Source organism: Oncorhynchus nerka, linkage group LG3, assembly GCF_034236695.1.
Source record: "Oncorhynchus nerka isolate Pitt River linkage group LG3, Oner_Uvic_2.0, whole genome shotgun sequence".
NCBI classification, from domain to species: Eukaryota; Metazoa; Chordata; class Actinopteri; order Salmoniformes; family Salmonidae; genus Oncorhynchus; species Oncorhynchus nerka.
Genome location: NC_088398.1, coordinates 14,910,623 through 14,922,866, shown reverse-complemented (window position 1 = coordinate 14,922,866; position 12,244 = coordinate 14,910,623). Strand labels below are relative to the sequence as shown.

Sequence of the window (12,244 nt, the reverse complement as noted above, 5' to 3'; positions counted from 1 at the left end):
GGCTGTGTTTGAAATGGACTCTATTCCCTATATAGTCCACTACTTTAGGCCAAAACTTTAAGTAATGCACTATAGAAAAGAGGGTGCAGACTCTGGACAAAGGTATTGCACTATATAGGGAATAGGGTGCCGTTTTGGACATTGCCCTAATAAACAAGAAATGTCTGTCTGTATGTCCGTCTATGGGCTCTAGATTAACCCAGATGAGTCTGTGTTAAGAGCGGTTGAGATAAGAGCTGTCGACCTTCAGTTTGGGTTCACATAAACACAGGCGAGCCTCCCACTAACCTGTTAATTGCAAAATACAAGCTTCATGCAAATAGTGCATTTGTTTACTTAATAAGGGATATCTGGGTTCAGCTTGACAGGGAGGTTGCTCTGCTGCAGGCAGATGGTCCAGTGTTTCAGTTGCCCTTGAGAAAGGGCATCAACCTAGTGGTATCAACACAGTCCTATCACAGGCTTGGGTATTACAGGGTTTTCTCCTAGCTTTGAGTATCAAATCAGAGCTATAAAGAGAAAGAAGCGTGTGTGTGTTGTGTTTGCACAAACTCTAACCTGACGCTCTACCCTGAAAGTTCTAACTGTACCCTGACCCTGAAGTTCTACTACCCTAACGTTGTACCCTGACGCTCAACTGTGCATTCTACCCCTGATGTTCTACCCTGTTCAACTGTGACATACTACCCTAACGTTGTACCCTGACACTGTACCCTGAAGTTCTACTGTGACATTCTACCCTGACGTTCAACTGTGACATTCTCAACTGTGACCCTGACGTTCTACTGTGACATTCTACCCTGACGTTGTACCCTGAAGTTCTACTGTGACACCCTGAAGTTCTACTGTGACATTCTACCCTAACGTTGTACCCTGACGCTCAACTGTGACATTCTACCCTAACGTTGTACCCTGACATTCTACCCTGACGTTCAACTGTGACATTCTACCCTAACGTTGTACCCTGACACTCTACCCTGAAGTTCTACTGTGACATTCTACCCTGACGTTGTACCCTGAAGTTCTACTGTGACATTCTACCCTGACGTTCAACTGTGACATTCTACCCTGACGTTCAACTGTGACATTCTACCCTGACGTTCAACTGTGACATTCTACCCTAACGTTGTACCCTGACACCCTACCCTGAAGTTCTACTGTGACATTCTACCCTAACGTTGTACCCTGACGCTTTACCCTGAAGTTCTACTGTGACATTCTACCCTAACGTTGTACCCTGACGCTCTACCCTGAAGTTCTACTGTGACATTCTATCCTGACGTTGTACCCTGACGCTCTGCACTGTGTTTTACCCTCTCTCTCCACAGAGGACATCTTCCCATGTAAGGCGTGTGGGATCTGGTACCGCAGTGAGAGGAACCTGCAGGCCCACCTGATGTACTACTGCAGTGGCAGGCAGAGGGAGCCAGAGAGCCAAGGGGAGGAGAACGACAACGGACCCCACCAGACACCCAGCATCTGCCCCTTCCCACAGTGCAACAAGAGCTTCACCAGCGCCAGGGCCCTGGAAATGCACCTGAGCACGCACAGCGGTGAGTAGAGATGTCCTGCTAGTACTATTAGTATAGTAGTTGAGCTTCTACTGTAGTAATACTTGTAAAGTACTGTAATGTAGACGAAATGTAGATTTATTTCAGCTTTCATTTAGTTGTAAGTATCTCACCATTGAGTGATGTTGACATGAGATGTGCTTATCATTAAAGGTAATCCGATGTATTATTTAATTACGTTGAGTAGTACAGAACAGTATACCTTGACATTAAGACAATGTCAGTTTCACATTAGTCAGGTAAAATAATTGGCAACGTGAACTACTGCTCTTAGCCCCATAAATATACACATCCCCCTGTCAGCTTAAGCAGTTGACAGTTTAGCTTTCAGCCCAACCAAAAATCAGGAAGGTTGGCAGTAAGCTTGGCATAATGCATCAGGTTTTGATCGTAGCCGTAGTTAACGTTAAGGCAGAGTGGGAAGGCGACGAGGAATCTCAATAGTGTCCTTTTATCTCCCTAACAGGTGTCAAAATGGAAGAGACGCTCCCCCCTGGCACCAGCTTGAAATGCACAATCTGTAACTACACGGCGGATTCTCTTATTACATTCCAACATCACATCCTCTCTCACCTGTCACAGGCCGCCTTCAGATGCAATCACTGCCATATCAGCTTTCAGAACCACAGGGAACTCTTGCAGCATCAGGACTTACACAGCCACCATGGCCACGGTGGTGGCAGCAAACTTCACAGGGAGAGCGACAGCGAGCACTCCCCCAGGGGGGCGGAGGAAGCCCTGCAGCAGGCGGCGGCCCGCGTCGAGCTGGCCAACCGGAAGGAAGCCCTCCAGAGTCCCAAAGGATCCCTCAGCAAGGACGCCACCATCGACAGCGAGCTGGAGAAGGCTGAGAAAAAGCCCATGCTGTCAGGGTTGAAGGGGGATGGTGGCCATCCGGGCAGTAAGGCCAGCTTCTCCTACACCCGGATCAAGTCTGAGCCCTCCAGCCCCCGCTTGGCCTCCTCTCCTGTTCAGCATAACATGGGCCCCACCTACCCCATGGGGCCCTTCCTGTCCCAGTTCGCTTTCTCCCAGGACATTTCTGTCGTCCCGCAGGCTTCTGAGATTCTGGCTAAAATGTCAGAGCTGGTGCACCGGAGGCTACGTCACGGAGGGAACACAGTCTACCCTCCGGTGATCTACAGCCCCCTCATCCCCAAAGGGGCCACGTGTTTCGAATGCAATATCACCTTCAACAACCTGGAAAACTACCTGGTCCACAAAAAGCACTACTGTAACAGTCGTTGGCAGCACATGACCAAGTCGCCTGACTTCTCCAGCATCTCAGACAAGGCCGTGAGCCCCAACAGTGGCCACAGCTCAGTCAGTATGCTCACCGGATGCCACCCGTCTGAGGTCACCGACAGCCACCTGATGCAGTCGGCCTGTTTGTCAGTCAACTCTCAGAGTGTTCTGGACATGATCAATGCAGGAGGGGCAGTGAAAGGCCCTGGCCCAGAGAAGGAGCTCCCGGGGCAGGTGAAGAAGGTCTCCACCACCCCGACCGGGATGGAGGAGAGGCTGAACGGGAAGCAGCAGGCAGTGGAGGGGAAGAGCCCTACCAACACGCCTCTGGTGGAGACTGACGTCAACGACCCCAACCAGACTTCCTGTGCGGCCTGCAATATCACCTTTAGCCGCCACGAGACCTACATGGTCCACAAGCAGTACTATTGTGCTACGCGTCACGACCCCCCGATGAAACGCATGTCCGCCAACAAGGTTCCGTCCATGCAGAGGACCATGAGGACCCGCAAGCGTAGGAAGATGTACGAGATGTGTCTCCCAGACCAGGACCCGAGAGGACCCTCCATTGGGCAGCCAGGGTTCCTGGGGGTCCCTCCTATGGCGAACCCCTGTACGTCCCAGGAGGCGGTGGAGAGCCTGGCCGACCGCTTTCACCCTCGCTGTGACGTCTTCCCAGGGATGGTCCCCAAACACCTGGAGGCTTCCCTCACCGTCACCAAGTCTATCATGGCCCCCAACAGTAATGCCACTATGGACCAGCAGGAGCTGGACGCACCCATCGATCTCAGCAAAAAGTGCTTGCCGATCCCCAATGACAAGACATCGCCAAACTCCCCCAAAAGACTGTTAGACTATCACGAATGTACAGTGTGCAAGATCAGTTTTAACAAAGTGGAGAACTACCTTGCGCATAAACAGAACTTTTGCCCTGTGACAACAGCCACAGCCTCCCAGCAGCACGGTGGTGAGACCATGTTCCCAGACGTGGTGAAGAGTGAAGGCAGTAATCCTGATGACGCCTACAATAAGAGCCCATGTGAGAAGAACGGCAATGATAAAATAATTGTGCAGAATGGGGGTGGAATGTTCCCCCCTCACATGGGCGCAGTGCCGGGTCTCAAGCCCTTCAGCGAGGCTCAGCTCATCCCGACTAAAGACCAGAACATGTTTCTGCCCCACTGCCTTTATCCCGGCGCAATAAAGAAGATGAAAGGTGCCGAGCAAATATCGCCCTACTTCGGGATAAAGCCGACCGATTACGTGGCCGCGGGCTGGTCATGCAGGGCGAGAGAGAGGTGAGCAGCGAGCAGGAGCAGAGCACTAATGGAGGGGGACCAGAGACGGGGAGAGAGCAGCCTGCTGCCAACGGCTGCCCACTCCCCAGCAAAGAGCCACTGCCCCTGCTGCCCAAAAACAGGGGCATGGTGATAGTCAACGGCGGTCACAAGCCAGAGGAGCGCTCGGGATCGGGGCCCGTCCCACCCAACCAGGATAACCAATCCCACAATCCCCAGCAGCAAGACGGCCACCCCTCACCCACGTGGGGTGCTGAGAACCCGTCCGACTCCAACGAGAACGTGTCGCCCGCGTCCAAGTCTCCGACCGAGGAGACGGTGGCCACGGTGACAAAGGGTTTGAATGGGTCGTCCCAGGCTCCGGGCAGCGGGAAGTACTGCCGCCTCTGTGACATCCAATTCAACAACCTATCAAACTTTATTACCCATAAAAAGTTTTACTGCTCGTCACATGCTGCGGAGCACGTGAAATGAACTAGTTCCTGTTTATTTTCTGCTCGTCACATGCTGCGGAGCACGTGAAATGAACTAGTTCCTGTTTATTTTCTGCTCGTCACATGCTGCGGAGCACGTGAAATGAACTAGTTCCTGTTTATTTTCTGCTCGTCACATGCTGCGGAGCACATGAAATGAACTAGTTCCTGTTTATTTTCTGCTCGTCACATGCTGCGGAGCACGTGAAATGAACTAGTTCCTGTTTAGTTTTCCTGTCCCTTCCCACTCCCCTGTTTTCTGTTTGGGTACACTGTCGTGTCTGGAATAATGCATCACTCACGCAGTTCTAAACGCTGCTTGTGGACAATCAAGAGAGGCTTCTTCTTTCATCATTTTAACACCTCATTGCAAATCATTGGTTAAAAAAAGAAAAAATGAATCCAGAGTTGGTGCCACTTTCACATGTATTTATTTTACAATCAGTATTAATAGTAGTGATCTTAATTTAAAATTCAAATGAAATTTATATCAGAGTTGTTTGTAATGTTATTGTATAGTCATTCTTGTGTAGCACACATTGTTTACACTGTAATGTAGGCTCAATGAAACGATAGAATACAAATGAGATGCATTTTAGACACAAAATAGCTACGGAAGCACTTGTCTATTCTTATTTGCTGTAACAGTTTTTGTATATGCCTAAATGTCATTTGCAGCTTTGCTATTCATGACTGGGATTCTTGGCCTTAACCCTTTGGTGGGATAGCCAGGTACAATCCAGCTGCATCTTCTGTTTTGGCATACACTTGGCTTAGCATACGTATGTGGCTGTGTCCCTGTCTCTTTTCTTCAACTCAGACGTGGATGTTTTCAGGAGGATGGCAACATTCTTGTACAGTACTCATATTTCTGTTTGCTGAACTACACTTTGGTCTCCCTTTTTAACTTTTGCTCTCGATGCAATACTTTGTAAATGAGGGAACATTACTGAAAGCAGTATTATGAGAGGGGGACTGCATTATATTATTTGGAGAAGAAAATTGTACAAGAATTACATTTATTGCTGTTGATGGTGGTTGGTTGACGGGGGATACGGATGTAAAATAATCATTCCAATGTCCTAATTATGGGAGAGAAAAAAAGTTTCTTAAAAAACATTGTTGCTATGCATGTATATGGATGGAATAAAATTCCAGAACTGTTGGAAATAATTTTTATTTTGATGTGGTGTCATAATTAAACTTAAATCCTCAGGATAATCCAATGATGTTTGGTCTTTTCTTTCAAAGCTACAACACAGTATCAGTGTAGTGGATCTGTACATTAGATATAAGGGACAGAGGGCTCTGTTCAATCTGCATTGCGTGAATCAAATTTAATGTCAATGTTCCCACTTTAGACACTGCATTCATGGTAAACACTGCATATGTCGGCTCAATCGGAAATGACTTTTACATCGTCACGTTTACATTCTATCATGGGATCTGTAACGCTGCAGCTTTACAGACTGAATAGATCCCAGAAAGATAGTAGAGTTAACACACAGATACAAATTCAGAAGACTTGATTTATTTACAAACATTAAGGCAAAACGGTCTGATATTTGTAATAAAGTATACAAAAAAAATCAATCGATTGAAACCGGTTTCATGTGTGGACATACACATGTCAAGTAGATTCCAGTCAAAAATCATCCCTGAAAAAAAGAAACAAGGAACCTCTGTGATGTGACTTCATCTTCCAGTTGTGAGTGTAGTTGAGACATTTGGCAGCAGAATCAGTGTGTCACTGGCACAGAATTCAAACCTTGAAATTAGAGCATATGAACTAGATGTCTTCTATAGATCTCTATGGTCATTGGCTCTGCTGTTCGGACTGCCGTTGGGACACCAGATTCCACAGGTGTTTGCTAACAACAGACGGCCTCTTGTAGATCATCCTGCGGTCCCCTCCTTTAACATGGATCTGGTTGGCCGAGGGGTAAGTCTGCTCCAGTAACTTCTTCTGAAGCTGGGCCACCACCTGATGTGGAAGCACATACAGTCAGTCAATGTTCATTTGAGTTAGAGTTTGAGGGCCCTGTGAGAAACAGTCAATATGCATCATCCCAATTCCATCCATCCCCTTTCTCCCCGAAGTGTGCACTGTGCAGTAGTGCCGTCCCCCTGAACTACTGCAGGCGTTGGCTAAGACGGGAGCAATGAGTGGAGCATCACCTCGAGCTCCTACAAAACATTGCAGGTTTCTACTATTTCTAGTGATTTTCTAAAATGTTCTTACTCCGTTTTGTGCATCACTTCATACCCCCCCAGGTAGAACTATTGGAATATGAATCTCTGGGTAGTCACCATCCACCCAACCTTCACGAATTCCCAGAGATAGCGAAACAATGGTCTAGATTCTTTGGTGAGGCGCCGGGTTGCCTTGGGAGTCCTATCGGCTAGCAGGAAATAAAGCCACCGATGGAGAGGCAGACGTGGGGGAGGGTCTTAATGATATTGAGACGCTGGGTGACCCGTCCTCCATTACCAAGCATACTACTCTCCAATGCTCAATCATTAGTGAATAAACTCAGAGCGAGGATCTCCTTTCAGAGGGAGTATGATTCTGCAACATACTCTGTTTTTCTGAGACCTGGAGTTCCTCCGACATCCAAACAGACAGTTCATCAAGCGGATAGGAAGAGGGCTCTCTCTGGCAAGAACAAAGGCAGAGGGCTCTGTTTTATGACCAATAACAAGTAGTGCGACAGGGAACACTTACCGAAACTTGCAAACTTCTGCACTCACGACTTGGAATACTTGGTCATCAAATGTCACTCTTTTTACCATCCAAGTGAGTTTTCAGGGATTATCGCTACTTCTGTGTACATCCTGCCCTAAACTGACACCAACAAATATCTCCAAGATCTTCATTGGACCCTGAATAAACTGGAGACAAAGTACCCGGAGGCAGCGTTCATTGTCGTGGAGAACCATGCTCCCGAATTACTATCAAGACATTGACTGTCCAACTAGCGTAGATTCTACGCTGTACCATTACTAAACACCTTTTCGACACGGTTATAAGGCCATCCCCTAACCTCCTTTCGGTAAATCTGACCATGACTCCATTTTGCTTTTCCCCACCTACAAACAAAGACTCAAGAGGAAAGTTCCGGTGGTCAGGTCTGTACAAGACTGGTCTGACCAATCATAATCCATGCTTCAAGACTGTTGTGATCACGTGGACTAGAATATGTTCCGTTGCTGTTCAACTCGGCCTTCAATTCCATAGCACCCTCTGAGCTCACAGCCCTGGGGCTTAACTCCTCCCTATGCAACTGGGTCCTGGACTTCCTGACAGGCAGCCCCAAGGTGGTGAATTTATGCAACATTACCTCCCCACACTGATCGTCATCACAAGGGTGCGTCTTAGTCCCCTCCTGTTCTCCCTGTACACCCACGACTGTGTGACCCTCACACAGTTCCAACTCCATCATCAAGTTTGGTGATGACACGACAGTAGTAGGACTCATTACCAAAAAAGACGAGATGGCCTACAGAGAGGAGGTAGGCACTCTGACGGCGTGGTGCCAGGTAAACAACCCCTCCCTCAACGTCAGCAAAACTAAAGAGGTGATTGTGGACTTCAGGAGGAACCAAGCTGGGCACGCCCACATTCTCATCAACGGTCCCGCTGTGGAGACGGCCAAAAACGTCAAGATCTCTGAGGAGTTGAAATGGTCAAACCACACGGACACCGTGGTGAAGAAGGCACGACAGTGACTCTTTAACCTCAGGAGGCTGAAGAAATGTGGTCTGTCCCCGAGGACCCTCAGTGTTCTACAGGAACACCATCGAGAGCATATGCACATGGCCTGCAAAGTGTCGCAGGAAGGCCAAGAAGATCATCAGGAACCTCAGCCACCCGAACCACGACTCAGGTGCAGGCAGTAAAGGAGCTTCATGGCCTAAACTAACAGACTGGCCAATAGCTTCTAGCCCCAGACCATCAGGCGGCTGAATAGCCACCACTAGTCAGCTACCTGCTACCTTGAAAGTTCTAGGATTTTTTCAACACTACCTACGAGTACACACTTCAGGGTGAAGATTGAGAAATGTAATTGGGCTAGCCACTAGACAGACTAATGGAGGGAGGAAGGTTGTACACTACTCACTTGGTTTAGAGGAGCAGGAATTTGCTCATCGAAAGAATCCCCAATAATCACACTCACAGAAGTCCTACTGGAGAGGGGTTTGAATTTGGAGATTTCCCTGAAAAATAATCAAAACATTACAAAATCTCAAAACAAGTTTGCTTTTACACTTCTGTTATCTACTGTAGAGCATATCCAAAATGATTGTGTGATGACAGCTTGATATTACATTCACATGTACTGTATGTTCGTCTCACCTGACTTGAGAGGCACTTTCATTCAGGAGAAAATGTACAGCACTGCTCTGGTGGGCGGGGTTACTGAGGAGGTACTTCTGAGAACACAAAGACATATGATAACATTGGACCGTGGGCCTGAAAGTAAGTGTGTGCGCATCATAACCTTCACCTGTCTCTCTCCAAATCTTTCTCTTTTCCTACAATTTAAGCAAAATGACTCACTTGATGTCCTTCACTCCTTGGTAACTGAAATATTTCAAAAGCTGAAAAAAGTCCATCTCTGTTGCTAGAATCAAGACATTTTAACAAACCGTTCAGACTTTAACCTAGAGCAGTTATCAAGTCACAGTTTCTTTTCCTCCTCTTCTCCCCCTCTCTCTCTCTCCCTCTCCCCTCCTTCTGAGGAACGATCATTACTCCACCACTAGCTAGCTCCATCATGTGGCTATGTTAGAGATTGTTCTCCAACACAACAAGGATGGACCATCACACCTGAACACCTCCTCCTGCCCAATAACAGAATAGGGAATTTAATTTGTGGTGTCTGCAGGTATATTGAGGCACATTACAATCACATTCAAACGCATGGTTTAAAAATAAGACAGAGAACATACGAGCTGTTGACCTGACCCCAGATATGTTAATTTGGTCTTTAAGATGGACCTGACACCTGAGTCTGACCTCAGCAATGTTTCAGTCAGACTCACCTGTCTCTGTATGAGGAGGTCTTCAGCGATGTTTCAGTCAGACTCACCTGTCTCTGTATGAGGAGGTCTTCAGCGATGTTTCAGTCAGACTCACCTGTCTCTGATTGAGGTCTTCAGCGATGTTTCAGTCAGACTCACCTGTCTCTGTATGAGGTCTTCAGCGATGTTTCAGTCAGACTCACCTGTCTCTGTATGAGGTCTTCAGCGATGTTTCAGTCAGACTCACCTGTCTCTGTATGAGGTCTTCAGCAATATTTCAGTCAGACTCACCTGTCTCTGTATGAGGTCTTCAGCGATGTTTCAGTCAGACTCACCTGTCTCTGTATGAGGTCTTCAGCGATGTTTCAGTCAGACTCACCGGTCTCTGTACAAGCTCTTCAGCAATGTTTCAGTCAGACTCACCTGTCTCTGTATGAGGTCTTCAGCGATGTTTCAGTCAGACTCACCTGTCTCTGTATGAGGTCTTCAGCGACGTTTCAGTCAGACTCACCTGTCTTTGTATGAGGTCTTCAGCGATGTTTCAGTCAGACTCACCTGTCTCTGTATGAGGTCTTCAGCAATGTTTCAGTCAGACTCACCTGTCTCTGTATGAGGTCTTCAGCAATGTTTCAGTCAGACTCACCGGTCTCTGTACAAGCTCTTCAGCGATGTTTCAGTCAGACTCACCTGTCTCTGTATGAGGTCTTCAGCAATGTTTCAGTCAGACTCACCTGTCTCTGTATGAGCTCTTCAGCAATGTTTCAGTCAGACTCACCTGTCTCTGTATGAGGTCTTCAGCGACGTTTCAGTCAGACTCACCTGTCTCTGTATGAGGTCTTCAGCGACGTTTCAGTCAGACTCACCTGTCTCTGTATGAGGTCTTCAGCGATGTTTCAGTCAGACTCACCTGTCTCTGTATGAGGTCTTCAGCGACGTTTCAGTCAGACTCACCTGTCTCTGTATGAGGTCTTCAGCGATGTTTCAGTCAGACTCACCTGTCTCTGTATGAGGTCTTCAGCGATGTTCCAGTCAGACTCACCTGTCTCTGTATGAGGTCTTCAGCGATGTTGTCCCCATGATGGCGGGCTTTAGCAGCCCCAGAATGATAAGGATGCGGCTGATGCCTGTGGCAGCTGAGAATTGCATGGCTTGGAGGGATGGTACCCGCTGACTGTACCTACAGACACAGAACACAACAACATGTGACTGTAACTATAGAGACACTGAACACAACAACATGTGACTGTAACTATAGAGACACAGAACACAACATGTGACTGTAACTATAGAGACACAGAACACAACATGTGACTGTAACTATAGAGACACAGAACACAACATGTGACTGTAACTATAGAGACACAGAACACAACATGTGACTGTAACTATAGAGACACAGGACACAACATGTGACTAACTATAGAGACACAGAACACAACATGTGACTGTAACTATAGAGACACAGAACACAACATGTGACTAACTATAGAGACACAGAACACAACATGTGACTATAACTATAGAGACACAGAACACAACATGTGACTAACTATAGAGACACAGAACACAACATGTGACTGTAACTATAGAGACACAGAACACACCATGTGACTAACTATAGAGACAGAACACAACATGTGACTGTAACTATAGAGACACAGAACACAACATGTGACTGTACTTATAGAGACACAGAACACAACATGTGACTGTACTTATAGAGACACAGAACACAACAACATGTAAATGTACCTATAGAGACAAATACACAACAAACACACACACACATACAGTACCTAGAGACAAACACACAATATCAGACTGTCAGGAATGAAAAGCTTAGCAACACCATTCCAACAACTACCTGACTCAGAGACGTCATGCTTTTTACTTTTTTAGTGTGCACCAATGGCCAAATTCAATATATTTGAAAACCTAACTGCAAAACATTTCTTGATATACACTGAACAGAAATATAAACACAACATGTAAAGTGTTGGTCCCATGTTTCATGAGCTGAAATAAAAAATTCCCAGAAATGGTCCATACGCACAAAAAGCTTCTCTCTCTCAAATTCTGTGCACAAATTTGTTTACATCCCTGTTAGTGAATATTTCTCAAGAAGCTGATTAAACAACATGATCATTACGCAGGTGCACCTTACGCTGGGAACAATAAAGGGCCACTCTAAAATGTGCAGTTGTCACTCAACACAATGCCACAGTTGTCTCAAGTTGAGGGAGCGTACAATTTTTGAAAACTGTCAGAAACCGTCTCAGGGAAGCTCATCTGCGTGCTCGTCGTCTTCACCAGGATCTTGCCCTGAATGCAGTTTGGCGTCTTAACCAACTTCAGTGGGCAAATGCTCACCTTCGATGACCACTGGCATGCTGGAGAAGTGTGCTCTTCACAGATGAATCCCTGTTTCTACTGTACCAGGCAGATGGCAGACAGTGTGTATGGCGTTGTGTGGGCGAGCAGTTTGCTGATGTCAACATTGAACAGAGTACCCCATGGTGTCGGTGGGGTTATGGTAAGAGCATGTATAAGCTACGGACAACAAATGCAATGGCAATTTGAATGCAGAGATACCGTGATGAGATCCTGAGGCCCATTGTCGTGCCATTCATCC

At 46.9% G+C, this 12,244-nt stretch overlaps 1 protein-coding gene and 1 long non-coding RNA gene across 2 annotated transcripts in view; one reads left to right on the top strand and one right to left on the bottom strand.

The window, feature by feature from the left end:
* LOC135564295 (zinc finger protein ZFPM2-like) overlaps nucleotides 1-5,802 on the top strand; it is a 301,401-nt gene extending 295,599 nt beyond the window's left edge. Inside the window, 3 exon segments of the mRNA XM_065008784.1 lie at nucleotides 1,329-1,553; nucleotides 2,038-4,089; nucleotides 4,092-5,802. Coding sequence (XP_064864856.1) covers nucleotides 1,329-1,553; nucleotides 2,038-4,089; nucleotides 4,092-4,588 — 2,774 coding nt within the window. The 3' untranslated portion in view covers nucleotides 4,589-5,802.
* A 300-nt stretch (nucleotides 5,803-6,102) lies between these two features.
* On the bottom strand, nucleotides 6,103-8,803 carry LOC115119736 (uncharacterized). The gene is made up of 2 exons (XR_003862028.2): nucleotides 8,709-8,803; nucleotides 6,103-6,571 (listed from the first exon to the last, which is right to left on the bottom strand). It is a non-coding gene; the product is annotated as an uncharacterized LOC115119736 (long non-coding RNA).
* Between the last annotated feature and the right edge of the window lie 3,441 nt (nucleotides 8,804-12,244).